Raw genomic sequence first — 14,686 nt, forward strand, 5'->3', positions numbered from 1 at the left:
TCCAAAATGTATGCGATGACATGTCTGTTATAGCTTATAGAGTGTTGATATGTCAACAGTCTTTTGTTGAATCACAGAAATATAATTCCAGGTTTGAATACACTAAAAATTCCAGTGAATGTCTCTGTCCAAGAATTTAATCAGAGTATTTTTGTATTTTAAGAGAAAATAATCACTTGAATTCAATAATTTGAAGAAAAAATATTCCAGTTCGAAATAAAAAAAATATTGGACACAGCATACAACTTGATTCTGCTAAAACTTAAATCATGAATGACCAAGTCTTCACAGTTGCAAGATTATATAGCTCTCTACTTGACCTCTGGTCACAATTAACATTTTCTAAAAAAAAAACCCATTACCTAATAGAAAATAACCTTCTAGAATGATCCTGATGTTTTACCAAATAATAACCTGGCTAATGAATAATTCACTTAGGAAATTACAAGACTTTGACCCAAATAAACATATTTTCTTCTATTAATAATAATGCTGATTTTAAACCAATACATATAGATAATAACTTAACTAGTATTAGTTGTTTACAATGTATAAAATAAGAGAGTCAGTCTGGGTCAAGCAGAAATGATCTCAATTTTGGACAAGGTCAAGTCCAACATACAGTGTTACAGTACAACAGCATGTAATGAAATAAAAATTAAGAAAACCCTAACAAACAATTAAATTCAACATACATAACACCATTACTTGTATTAATTTAATAGCATTGGTTTCAATTGCGTTAGCCTGATTATTTGTTATATTTCTGACCTTTGTAAATTGGGATGTGCTTTAAGACAGCATGAAACTGGTAACAAACTGGTGCCCTACTGTCATGGAGCATGTTAAATGGAATACCAATTTAACACAGTTGGTCATAGACTGTACACAGTGCCCAACTGTCATGGAGAATGTTAACTTGAATACCTATTTAACACAGTATGTAATATATTGTACACAGTTACCTACTGTCATGGAGCAGCGCAAGTTGAATGATAAGTTGAATAATAACATAATTGTAACATATTATATATGGTGCTATACTATCATGGAGCATATTAAAATGAATATCTGCATTGTACATTTGGTAATGGACTGTACACAGTGACCCTCTGTCATGGAGCATATTAAAATGAATATCTGCATTGTACATTTGGTAATGGACTGTACACAGTGACCCTCTGTCATGGAGCATATTAAAATGAATATCTGCATTGTACATTTGGTAATGGACTGTACACAGTGACCCTCTGTCATGGAGCATATTAAAATGAATATCTGCATTGTACATTTGGTAATGGACTGTACACAGTGACCCTCTGTCATGGAGCATATTAAAATGAATATCTGCATTGTACATTTGGTAATGGACTGTACACAGTGACCCTGTCATGGAGCATATTAAAATGAATATCTGCATTGTACATTTGATAATGGACTGTACACAGTGACCCTCTGTCATGGAGCATATTAAAATACCTACATAGTACATATGGCAACGGACTGTACACTGTGCCGTACTGCCATGGAGCATCTCAGATTGAATACCTACTGGTATTATTGGTAACACAGTGACCCATGGCCAAGAAACATCTGAAACATAATACCTACAAAAACACAATTGGTAACAGACTGTACAGTGTTCCATTATCATCTAGCATCTCCATGGGAATATATATAGAACACATTTTTTGTGTGCATTGAGATTCTAGTTGGGTCAGATTTAGTTCTTGATGGTATATTAAGCTTTGACAATTTTTGGTTGAAAATGTAACAAAAAATTAGATGCTGAGGAGCACAGGTGCATGTCTAATTCAGTCTTTTCAGATAAGGAAGAAAGAAAGATTGCAGAGAAATTTTGTGTCAGAAATTGGATTTAATTTACCATATACAAGTATGTTGTCTGCTGTTTGAACACAATTGCTATGTAATGTAACCAGAGTCAGTGTAAAATGTTTTTTTTTTGGTTATGTGGACATAAAAGTTGTAATTAGCTATTAGGTTAAGCATATCAGAAATTGTCTTGATTGTCTAAGCATGTTGCTTATTTGATACAAACCTTATTGACATTTAAAAAATATATGTATGCTTGGGAATAAGTGGTCGTACAATCAGTATTTTGTGATTACACAGTACTGTCTTTCAAGAATTGTTAATTTGATAGGATATAAATGTAATCATTGTATTTGGCCTTTGAGGCTGTTTGTCTGTTAATAGATTTAGTTTGACGCATACATGTAGAGTTGAAAAAAGATGTGCTCCCTTCAGTAAGTAATGGCCCAAAAATTTCATAAGGTTTTATTTATTATTTTAAGAATGCATATTATTTATCATAGCTTGAGATTTGCATCTTCATTGTTATTATATCACATAATAAAATAATATATATTGACAAAACAAAACATGGTTTTATGTCACATACAAAATTTATGCCATCCCATTCTGATGTTATCTTAACACATACAATACAGACTTTTAGTTTTTGATGCTTTGCATTATGTAAAAATATACTTTTGAAATTGCAACCCTAAACCAGAAGTATTTTTAAAACCATTTTTTCCCCACGCAAATATAACAATTGCTGTGTATGTGGAAATTTTCTTTTGGTTGATTTCTATAATTTTCACAACCTTATTTCTGTTTAATGGAATAGACCACTCTGGTGGCCTAGTGTTTAGAGCATCCGTCTTGGATGAGGTAGGTCTTGGGTTTGATTCCCGGCTGAGTCATACCAAAGAATTACAAAAATGGTACTAATAGTTGCCTCGCTTGGTGCTCAGCATTAAGAGGACTGGTCAACCTGGTGTCAGGATAATGTGGGGCTGCATGTCTGTGGCATGATGCCCCAGTGCTAGACATCACTATAAACTGTCACACTGCAGACATCGTAGCAATCTGACTGAAAAATTGTTAAAGCTGCCCCAGTGCTAGACATCACTATAAACTGTCACACTGCAGACATCGTAGCAATCTGACTGAAAAATTGTAAAAGCAACATTAAAAATCCAGATCACCCACACCCACATTTAATGGAATATAATAATGGTTCTTCCATATAAACATATGGTACCGAAAGAAGGCATATTTAAAAAACAAATATTCCAGGGTAATCTGGTTACTCAAAGAGTTCATATGAAAATGATACAAAATTATAAATTGCTTCTATAAATCCCAACAGGAACTCAATCCAGGGATTATATTGGCATAAAAAAATCAATAAGGTCACGGATGGAGAAAATCTTAAATAATTTAGTTCGCATGTTTTCTTGCCTTTTTTAACAGTATGTTCAAATTATAAATCCAGTTTTCCAAGAAAATTTACTCCCAGTAAATTCTTAAAGTTGACTGTTGAAATTAGTTACATTGTCCATTCCTTTCCTTGATTAAGGCTTGAATTTGCTGTGCCTGATGTCATTACAGGACTAGCCAATTGTACATTGCTAGATATTGTTCTTATGTCATTTTAAGTAGAAATGTCCCCTTCCATCCCACCTCTTCATAAAAAGTAGGGGACACTGAGTCTGCATTTCCATCCTTTCTTCACTCCATTTCCGTTCCATATGACTAAAGTCGTCTGAGATTAACAGATTAAACTTAGTATATCTTACATCATCATTAAGTGCGTTCAAGCCAAATGGATGTGCTTGTGTGTGTGCTTTCTTCAAAAGCAAGATTAGAAGCCATTAGTTTAGGTTTCATAAGATTTTCCCTCTTGCTTTGTAACTTCTGAGCTATTTAAGATAATCAATGAAATTTGGTTTACTTTTTTTAATGCTTACTTTCATTTCTACTTTATATCTTAAAAGTTGTTTGAAGTTCATGGTACACTTGTGTTAATCTATTTTATGGCATATTGTGAATCATAGTCAGGGTTTATCTTAGGTCAAGATCACTGATCAATTTCTATACAATTTACTTAAATGCCCTTTGAGATAGACATGGAACTTAATTGCTTTCCCAGTCTTCAGAGTAACTAAAGTACTGTCAAAAGGGTTAGTCAGATTTCATCACTGTATACTTCTGAAAAAAAATTGGCTAATTTTCTTGTTTAGTATGTAGTCACAACTTGTCAGAATCTGAAAAAGAGCAGGTTTTGTTTGGGGGAAACAAATTCATAAGAAAGAAATTTGCAGTAGATTTTGATCTATAATCGATTTACTGCATCTATCCAGGGGATATAAAAAAGTTTTGTGAGTCTCGCTTACTGTATAATTTTACAGTTTCACAAGCATATAACAGATGATCAGAGCATCACAAGCCCTTCTTGACATTGAAAAATGGATTTGAAATGTCATTTCAGCAGTCATTCAGGGAGAGAATTCAGGGAGAGAAAAAAAAAAGTATCATTATCACTGTGTACAGAAAATTGAATTGCAAATGCGTTCATTGAACATTTAAGACTATGTTCAGATATAAGAGGTGACATTTTACATCTAAAAGAACTGCACTCCACGCTCAAGATAAATTTCCAGGGTTTTTCCAGAATGAAATTACTTTGTTTCAAGGTTCACATATGACCATTACTGAATGGAATTAATGAACGTTTTAGATTATAAAACATGAGCTTTCTAAATTTAAAGATGTTTCTCTTTGAAGGCTCTCCAAAAACGTCGAAGTCAGAAACTATGATCATGTACAAAACCACAAAATGTCTCACACGAAACGAGTTTGATTTTATTCCTATAAATTGGCATGTAAAGTCATTTCAATGTACAGATTAAAATTCTAACTTTATTTTGCTGCATTATGTTGCTTGGTGGGAACAACATAACGAACATAAATTATGTTTTGTTTCCTTTCAAACCTTTAATTCTAAAGAATTATATAGCAATATATATACATGTACACACATATATATGCATATCATAGAAAGTAACATTTCCAATTACAGTATAAAACCAAAACAATAAGCGCATATAATTAGAATCTTAACTTCTAACGAAAAGAGTTTAACCCTGAATTTATCTGTGCCAATAAAATTCCAACAACTTTCTGTTGTTGTACAGAAATTTTTCAAACAACCTAATCTCCTTAAGACGATCTTGTTAAAAATCCATCATTTAAAAACATTGTCAAAACGGATGATTTAAATTTTGACAAAAGACCTTCAGAATGGTATAGTTATATAAACAAGGACTGAATTTTCTGTAAAATCAACTTGTCTTCTTGTAATTTGTTCAACCAGTCCCCAAACCTGTATTGATACAGAGACTTGTATCGTTTTTTAATATATAATACAAGGAACGACAATTTCTCATTTCAACTCTAAGATTCAACAATTTGGACTACAAATTTGCCTTGAAACGAATAGCAGTCCATTTTCTAATCCGAGTTTCCTCTGAATATTACCACCTCATTTTCCATATTTGGACATTTAGGTTGGGGTGTGGGGTCATTACAACTGGATATCGAAAATTTAGAATTTGCTGCAACCATGTGGTATCGACATGGTTATCGCTTACCAGTGGGCCTAGAAAATTATTTATTTTCTGAGATATGGCAAGTATTATAATCGTTATGTCTTTCATCCACTGACAGACGACGAAACTACGGCATAGATTAAACCTGACCCAGTAATTGTCATTTGCATTACTTGTCACATGACTTCACAAATCTCAAATGACATCGGAAGTCCAGTAGTCAAGTGATATCAACAACAAACTCCTTTATAATGTTGTTGTACAGAAATTCAATTATATTAAATGAAAGTCAGATACTTTTTGTAGTCTGATTTATCAAGCAGAGAGCACATGTCAACATGGTTGTCACGTGATACAACAAAACTGCAGAAGTTATTCTTGTTATATTTAAATATGGAGAATTTTGTGTTCTTTCGTTTTTCATATTTTTATTACAACCAGTTTATACACAAGAAAACACAGATCCAGTTAAGATTTTATTTATAATTATACTGTTTGCCTAGGGGGACTGTCTGCTACTACTGTTTTGGTTCATTGTCAGAGAGTGATTCAGTGGCTACTGAATGGCACAACATGGTTGTACAGAGGTCACAGCTGGTCTGTGAAACTCCTTGATAGAATGTTATGGATAACCCTTGAGTAAAGTTTCTTCAGCGGAAACTGAAGGAGCAAAGTCTGGGCTGTCCAACGAAGGTTTGGATGACAGCGGCAACTGTGTGGACTTTACTTAATGGTTTAGTTTGAATACACCATATAGTGCTGACATTAGATTCTTGGGTGAATAAACGGAATGGAATGAAGTGAATGCCCAAAGAAAACGTGCAGCAGATCTTGTCTCCCAAGAATGTTTTCACTGTGGCCATATTATCACATGTAAATATTATGCGTTTGCCTGTCCATTCTGCACCCCAAATAATGGCAGCCACAACAATAGGATACAACTCCCTGAATGCCATAGATAAATCATCCTCCACAGAAAAAAAGCATTTAAAGATCATCAGACCATGCAGCTGCAAACCAATGAGTTTTGAAATAACCCCCATACCCTACTTTGGATGAAGCATCTGTGCATAATTCAAAATCATCTGATGTAGTGGACTGATTGTCAAGAAGCAGAGAAACTCCATTCCATGAAGCTAAAAATTGGTGCCACATGTATAGTTCCTCTTGGCAATTTGCATCTGAGTAATGATCGAGTTCCCTGACTTTGGTAGATAGTCGTATGAGATATGACACAAACACACGCCCTGGTAGGATAACACGAGTAGCAAAGTTTAAGTGGCCCAGTAACTGGAGCAGTTCTTGCTTGCGGACACTTTGTTTGTTAAGAAAGTGTTAAATGTAGTTCACAATATGCTTCACTTTATACTGCGGTAAACATGCTTGCATTTGCTCCGAGTCCAGAATTATTCCCAAACATTCTATAACTGTACATGGGCCAATGGTCTTGTTTGGAGCTGTAGGAATCTTCAATCTGTGGAAAATTAAAGTCAACAAAGCCATCGTTCTCTCACCACATGCAGGAGGATCTATTGTAAGAAAGTCATCAGGAAGGTGCAAGGTGACGTCAATACCATAATTATGTTTTGCTATCTACAACCAGTATACAACTTTCATTTAATATTTTTATTATTTTTTTCTCTACAACATTGGAAAATGTAGGTTGTTAGATTTGTGTACTCGTGAGACTAGCAATGCAAATCGCGAGTACCAGGTCAGCAACCTAGTTTTATCTTGTCTTTCAGCAGGTTAAAGACATAAACAATTCTAATTGTCACAATTTCTGAGAAAATAGTAATTTTCCTATCAATTTAATGCATGTATCAGTCTAACAACATTTAAAGTTTGCTAGGCCATCCGGTAAGCGGTTACGCTTTGCCACCACCATGTTGGTCTCTTGTGATGCTTGATTTGTTTTTATACCTTCCATATAAGGAAAGATACGGATATCGAGCTGACTTTGAAAATAAAAATCTACTGGACGAATCTAATCCACTGGGCGTTTGGATTGACTAGCATATATGTTTATTGCAAGCAACCAAATGATCCGTGCTGCATCCTCCGAATATTCTGGTGAGAACTCAATAAATTTAACTCATGATCAGTTTAGTTAGGACTCAATTGCGTGATTGTTTCAGGCGTCAAGTGGTGGCAGAAAATTCCCGGGTTTTCCCCCGACATTTATCAATGTTTGTGAAATTCAAGGACTTTTCACGGTCAGGAAAAAAATTATCAGTTCTCCCGACTTTTCCCCCAATTTCCCAGTAGCATGGGAACCCTAACCGCAGTTTATTTTTAAAGAGTTGTAAATAATTTTGGCCAAAATAGGGGTCTTATGTATTTATTTTCTCTATGTTGCTTACACAATATAAATGTGACCATGTTAACTTTATTAGTCATTTCAATTTCCACCAGATCACTGTTCATTTCATCACCTCTCATCAATTCCCAAAAACCTCTAAGTATGAGTTCTTTGTCATGGTGAAACATCACTTCCTACACACCACCTATGCTGACTTTATTGAAGGTGATGGTGACACTTTCAAATTGCAATAATTTGAAAGCTGTGCAACAAGTTTTTACTTGATTTATATATAGCAGAAACAAACAGAATTCATATCACAGGCACTTAAGACTGGATTAGTGAACTCGGTACTGAAATGAGTTATAGTTGTTTGCCATTTTCATATACACCTCTGCTAAAGTCAATCAAAATTAATGCATCACAAGTCAGTTTTTCATAAATATCTCAGTACAACCCCTAGAAGACAATCACACCTAAAAAAAACCTCAAACCAAATGTCCAAAAGCCAGTTTTAGATTTCCATCTGATTGCTGGTATGTATATTATAAAGACTAGAATATACATATCAGCATTCATCCTGCATTCAGATGACTTTATTCATCCTGCATTCAGATGATTTTAGAAAAAACAACCACTTCATATGCTTAACATTAAGATAAAAACAATGATAATAATAGAGGCAGGGATTGCACAAGAGAAATGCACATGCTTTGCTCACCTACTATCTTGAGTGATTCCATTTCAAGATTGGAAAGGTGAATCAACAATGCTCTCATGATTTCCGCTGCCTGAAAAACTGCCAATACCAGTTGAAAATCAGAACCAGTGAGTGTAATATAAATGTGAGAAATATGGTACAATCTTAAAAATATCAGAAAATTATATAAAATACTTTCCAATTTGTAGAAAGAGACCATCAGTGTGGCATCATTACACCATTTTCCAAATGTTGAGTGATATCACAATGTGGAGTGGATTGGACACAAACCATTGGAACAATTTCTGGAATTAATATAGAAAGAAACATGTCCTAACTGGATTGGAAATTTGCCATTTTTCTTTAGAAAATCCTTCCTAGAATATGTTTGCTACCCATATGCATTTATGGGAGTGATTTATGTTGATATGTAATTGTTGTGGTGGGGTTTAACGCCATTTTTCAGCACAGGATAGGCTATGTATGGCGGCCAGTATTAATGGTGGAGAAAGAACCCCTGACCCACGAGAAGCTACTGGCAAGCTTTCTCACATACCCACATCGGCCGAACCCTAGACTCGAACCCATGCAGACAGAGGTGAGATGGCAGTGATCTGTAACGGAGTGCTTTAGACCACTTGGGGCCCCGATATGTAATTGTAAAAATAGTTCCAAAGTTTGTATTAATGAAAGTATATTTAACAAACTTTTTCGATAATTTTACTATCCGCCATGAAGCCAGTGAAAGCTACTACCCAGTAACAAATTCCAAAACTTGAAAATAACATGTTTGAGAAACTATGGAACTACTAGCTGTGAAAGTGAGTTATTGGTATAGATATATATTAATGGACAAATTTAATGAAACAAAAGAGCAAAATATATTTTGGGGACAGGGGTGGATAAAATTAGTCTTAATGTAATTCTTGTTACTGCATTGCTTTGTCTTTTTCTGGTGCTAGTCCCCATTCCAAGGTGATTATTCCCTCCATTGGTAGTAATTGCAGGTCTGGAATTAAAAAAATCCATCAGCTTTATCATTCAGAATATCATCTCACTTTGACTTGGAACAAGACTGAAAAGACACCAGAGGTGGGAGGGCATTGGGCAATAATGGCATGATTAAAATTAATTTAATTCCCAAAATACATTTTAATAGTTCTAATATTTTACCTGTTATTATTACATTAATTTGCTGGCCCAGGGCAAGGCTGATGACCTAAGATAAGCTGTCAGAGCGAACATGCCATTGCTGTTAGTAAGGTTCTATACTGCATGACTTGATATGATGGACTGGCAAAATTGGCCCTAATGCATAAATGCCCTTGCACTGATGTGACAGATCAAAGGAAGAATGAAGACTGTGTGTGTGATTGGAATTTTACACGAGTATTAAAAATTTTTCAATCATATCACTACAACGTCTGCAGTGTGGCAGTTTATAGTGATGTCTAGCACTAGGGCATCATGCCGCAGACATGTAGCATAATGTCCCACCCTGTGACATTATCCTGACACCAGGCCGACCAGTCCTAAAGCTAACCTCTTAATGCTGAGTGCTAAGCGAGGCAGCTGTTAGTACTATTTTTGTAAGTCTTTTATATGACTTGGCCGGGTTTCGATCCCACAACCTCCAGTATCCAAGGTGGATGCTCTAACCACTAGGCCACTGGAGCGGTTACAATAAAGTTTAAAGTGAATGATGTATAAAGGAAGACAAAAGGAAACAATATTCCCATACGAATCTTTTTATTTTGTGTAAATACAGATATAAGAAAGAAATAAGACTCAAAGCTAACATCTATTTCTACTTTAGTTTTGCTTCAGCACAGAAGAATAGTACTGTAAATTTTCAACAAGATGAAAACGAGAAGTATACAGGGCTAGAAATTAACATTTGTTCTTGAGCCTTAGTAAGGTTAGTTTATTTTGGAGCTAAGTAAAACTTTTATATCCGTTCCCATTTGAATTTTGATCTTAACAATTTAGAGGTAAAATTTGTACATTTTCATGATGCAGCTCAAAAAGGCATACATTTTAAATTGTATTATGATCTTAACCATTTAGATGCACTTGAGTTGTCATTAAGACCTTCTTTAAATATTTGACTAGAGTAGCAGATGGATAATCTCATTGATTTGAATACAGATGAAGCCTACTTTTTTGAAAATGGCGACTTAAATGCAGCCAAAAAAATGAATAGAAATCTGAATTTGAGCTCCATACAAGACTGTACACAAGATAAATGTAATTTACTTGCCAAACAAAGTTTTGAACTTGTCCACGGCTGCAGAACAACTGTTTTCTTTATAGCTTATGCTTGGAAATATCTAAGGACATTTCCATCTGAAATTGCTTTGTTAATAAAATTAATGTTTCAGGCTATGTATATAACTGACAGTACCTGACCATACATTCTATGTCCTTTATACAGGTATGATTGTAACATCAAACAATATTTCCTTTTAAATCTACATGTGCATGTTCATACCCCAAACAACACCAAAGGATGAAAGAAAGAATGACAGAGAAGAGGGAGAAGATAATAGATGCTATTTACAAAATCACAAACTCTCAAAGATTTCACATTAAAACATTCCTCCTGAAAATGAAAATATACCATCTTGCAAAAGTAACTTCAGAATAACACATTTTCAGATCCCCATCTAATAGCATTTTTGAACTATCATGGAGAGGATAAAGGATTCAGACCTATCTTATGATTGGAGGATAGTTTGGGTGGAAGTATTTGATGTTTTTTTGGGGACATTGCAGTATGTTATGTTTCTTTTGTAAGATGGTGTACAGTTTTGTCAAAATACAATGAATAATGTCAGCAACTCAGTCATATAATATTTCTGTACTTGTCTACTTAAACTAACACAAGAAAATTCAGTTTTTCACGTACAATGTCATACATAAAAGCAAATTTTCATAAAAGCATATATTAATTTTCAGATCTGTCAAGAGAGTAACTCTGACTAACATTGATTAGAAAAGCACCTTTCTAAAATTATTAAAAAATCTATTCATGTGATTTACATTTAAAAGTTTAAATTACTCCTTATGTTTCCTCATATAGCATAGTTGACAGCATAAAGTAATAACAATCAAAGTATTATTTACTTAACATAAGGACTATTTATTGCAGACAATAAAGATTGAAAGATGGAAAACAATCCCTTCACCATGATGAATTAGAATGTTATTTCACCTGATATGCCATACCTTTTGCAAGATGCCTGTACAGTGAAGTTGTGTACACAGCAGCTTGTTATTAGTAAACATGAAGGGTTAAACTTTAATGGTTCTTCTATGCAGTGAACATTTTCTTCAGCTTTTATTTGTAAATGCCAACATGAAAAAGATTCATCATCTTAAACATGAGAATGAGGGATGGATGTGATGTGATTTTGGATTTTTAACATTGCTTTAACAATTTTTCAGTCATATCGCTATGATGTCTGCAATGTAGCAGTATATAGTGATGTCTAGCACTGGGGCATCATGTTGCAGACATGTAGCATGATGTTCCACCCAGTCACATTATCTGGACACCATGCCGACCAGTCCTAACACTAACCTCTTAATGCTGAGCGCCAAGCGAGGTAGCTGTTAGTACCACTTTGGTATGACTTGGCTGGGGATTGAACCCACAACCTGCTGCATCCGAGGCAGTGAATGAGGGATGGAAGTTTAAAGTTAGAAATTGAATTGTCGTAGGCTTTGTACCTAAATTAGTTGGTAGTAGCCTAAATTGACAAGCTGGTATCATCTAAGTTCTGGCAGTGTGATGCATGTCATCATAGGTTGGTAGTCACATGTTGGTCATGTCAAGAAAATGTTGGCCATGAGATTGAGATTGCATGACAAAGTAACACAAGCAATGGCCTCGTATGAGGTCAATTTTTATAAACATTGTAATATTGGCTTGTGTGTTGACTTATTAAAGATAAAAATGTTTTAACTATTACTGAACGAAAAGTTAAACTATCTACTATGAGCTGTTCCATTTAACGTATGTGGTACCAAGGGAAGGCCATTGTTTAAAATACATACCATAGCACTCTGAATACTCAAAGAGGTCACGTGAAAATGATACAAAATTCTAAACTACACCTATGGGTGACTACTCCACGATGAAACTGCCTTTCCTGGCTTCCAAGTATTCTTTGAAGGAACAGCATTTAAAACATTTCAGGATGGAAGGATTTGATGAAAGGTTTGGTAGCTCCTGGGTAAAGCTACAGCTACTGTTTGGTTTTTAGAAAATATCCTGCTTTCAACAATGAATGCACTTGGACAACTCATCCCAGCATAACTTTCCAAATAGTTAACACTAGGTGTGAAAGGTCTGAAGCGTCTTGTACTTACTACTACTTACTTACTTACTTGCTTTACCATTTTCAACTGTAGTCGGAATTGGTAAAATACAAGTTTTGCATGTTACATACAACATATGATATTGTTATTTCATTATTTCTTCTAAAGACAGGGTTGGGTAATAGCAAAAAATTTGGGATTGGCAGCTAAAAATATGGTTGGTGACAGCCAGGAGACTGGGAACCTGTCTGTAAAATGCAAGTCAGGATGATGTTTTATCAGGAGCTGCATATCTTCTACCACATCGATAGATGGCTAAATATAATACTTTAGAGCTCTCACCGGTATAAAGCTGCATCCCAAATTAGGTTAGAATCTAACAATTCCCATTACAGTGAGTTATCTTGCACAGAATAATATCTTTGCAAGATGTAATAACTATAGAGATCCCAGTGAGTGTAAACATGGTTTGTGCAATCCTGGAGTCTTTTCAGGGATTTCTAAAAGTTTTCATTGAGTATTTTCTCTTCCAGAATTTTAACTTGCTCCATCTACTATTTTATCTATCATTGCATATATTCCATTACAGTAAAGGGACACAACTCCTTCTAGTAATCACCAGTGTCATTTGATCCTCCCATTTTTTTCCGCATTATTTATTGAATTCTATTACTTTTTTTTTTTAAAATCAGAATTTATTTAAAATGTGATAATTTTTATTCAGTTTAAACATATTGTATTCCTAAAGTATAATTAAGGAATTTTGGAGAAAATTTTGTTTTCAACAAAGTTAATGACTTTTCAAGGAAAAACAACTTGATGAAATTCCTGAAGTTTTCAAGGCAACCTCTCCAATTCAAGAATTTTTTCGTTAAAAACAGTTAGTGAGAACCACTGTAAAGGAAACTTGAATGATAATTTATCTCTACAATCTGAAATTGCTCCTAAATTGACCCCAACTGAATTGTAAGCAAGTAAATAAAGTCCATCAAATAAGACCTGTCTGGTAAAAATATTTTCAGGCTATTGAAAACAATAAACCAATAAACAGCTCCAAATAGCTAAAATGGAAAAGCACAATACCAAACTTTAGACCTGACAGTTAGCGACAATTCCTTATCGATCATATCTGAAAGTGCAGACCCCAGAACAACCATTCCAATGAAATCAAACTCCTTTGGAATGCACATTTGACATGCAGTTTTTGAGAACATCTTTAATAAAATATGTGTTGACTCGAGTATAGTTTCCTCCTGAAACTTGAATGCAAAACACTACGGGATCTAAAACAGAAAGGCATCATTTCAAAACTACTGAGAAATGGAAAATATTGACACTAAACCAACAAATATTAATACACAACTGTGCAGTTTCTTTGTTTTCTTCTTTCTATCTGAATGCGCTTATAAAAGTCAAAACTTTAAGACTTGGGTAATCTAGAAAAAAATAAAACTAGGCAGTGTCCTTGGTCATTATATTCATCTTCATGCCTAAATATTTTAAGAACTTGGCATTCACCAGCCTTAGAGTTTAAGTTACTAGCTCATTATATTCTTGTCCATTGTGATGTGCATAGTTTAATTTAATATAAACTGAGATGAGACAGTAACTGGCAATAATGTAAACTGAAATAAATTTCTGTCAATAGAACTCCAGCCAGAAATGTACATTATTAGTTGTGGAAATTGACATGACCAATGTATATGATAAAAGTTCAATTAAAAATAATCAGTTGTATCCAGTTGATAAGTCTTGCCCCTGTGTTAAGACACATTGATGCCTCGTCTTGCCATCATAGCACTAGTTTTTTTGTCTGCTCGTCTCTTGGCAATATCTACCCTTTTCTGGTCCCTGGAAAAGAAATATTTCTTTTTAAATACACAGTATTCTTTTTTTTAAACAGTAAAAACAGTCTTTATCTTTCTTTATCTACCTTGTTAG

The 14,686-nt window shown here is 34.4% G+C and overlaps 1 protein-coding gene across 1 annotated transcript in view; it reads right to left on the reverse strand.

Moving 5' to 3' along the window:
- Positions 1–10,154: 10,154 nt before the first annotated feature.
- The window catches only part of LOC149804461 (uncharacterized), a 44,165-nt gene continuing 39,633 nt past the window's right edge, over positions 10,155–14,686 (reverse strand). Inside the window, exon 9 of the mRNA XM_089940665.1 lies at positions 10,155–14,596. Coding sequence (XP_089796791.1) covers positions 14,509–14,596 — 88 coding nt within the window. The 3' untranslated portion in view covers positions 10,155–14,508. The remainder of the gene's footprint in view (positions 14,597–14,686) is intronic.

Source organism: Sinohyriopsis cumingii, chromosome 2 (assembly GCF_028554795.1).
Source record: "Sinohyriopsis cumingii isolate HCF-2022 chromosome 2, ASM2855479v2, whole genome shotgun sequence".
Lineage (NCBI taxonomy): Eukaryota > Metazoa > Mollusca > Bivalvia > Unionida > Unionidae > Sinohyriopsis > Sinohyriopsis cumingii.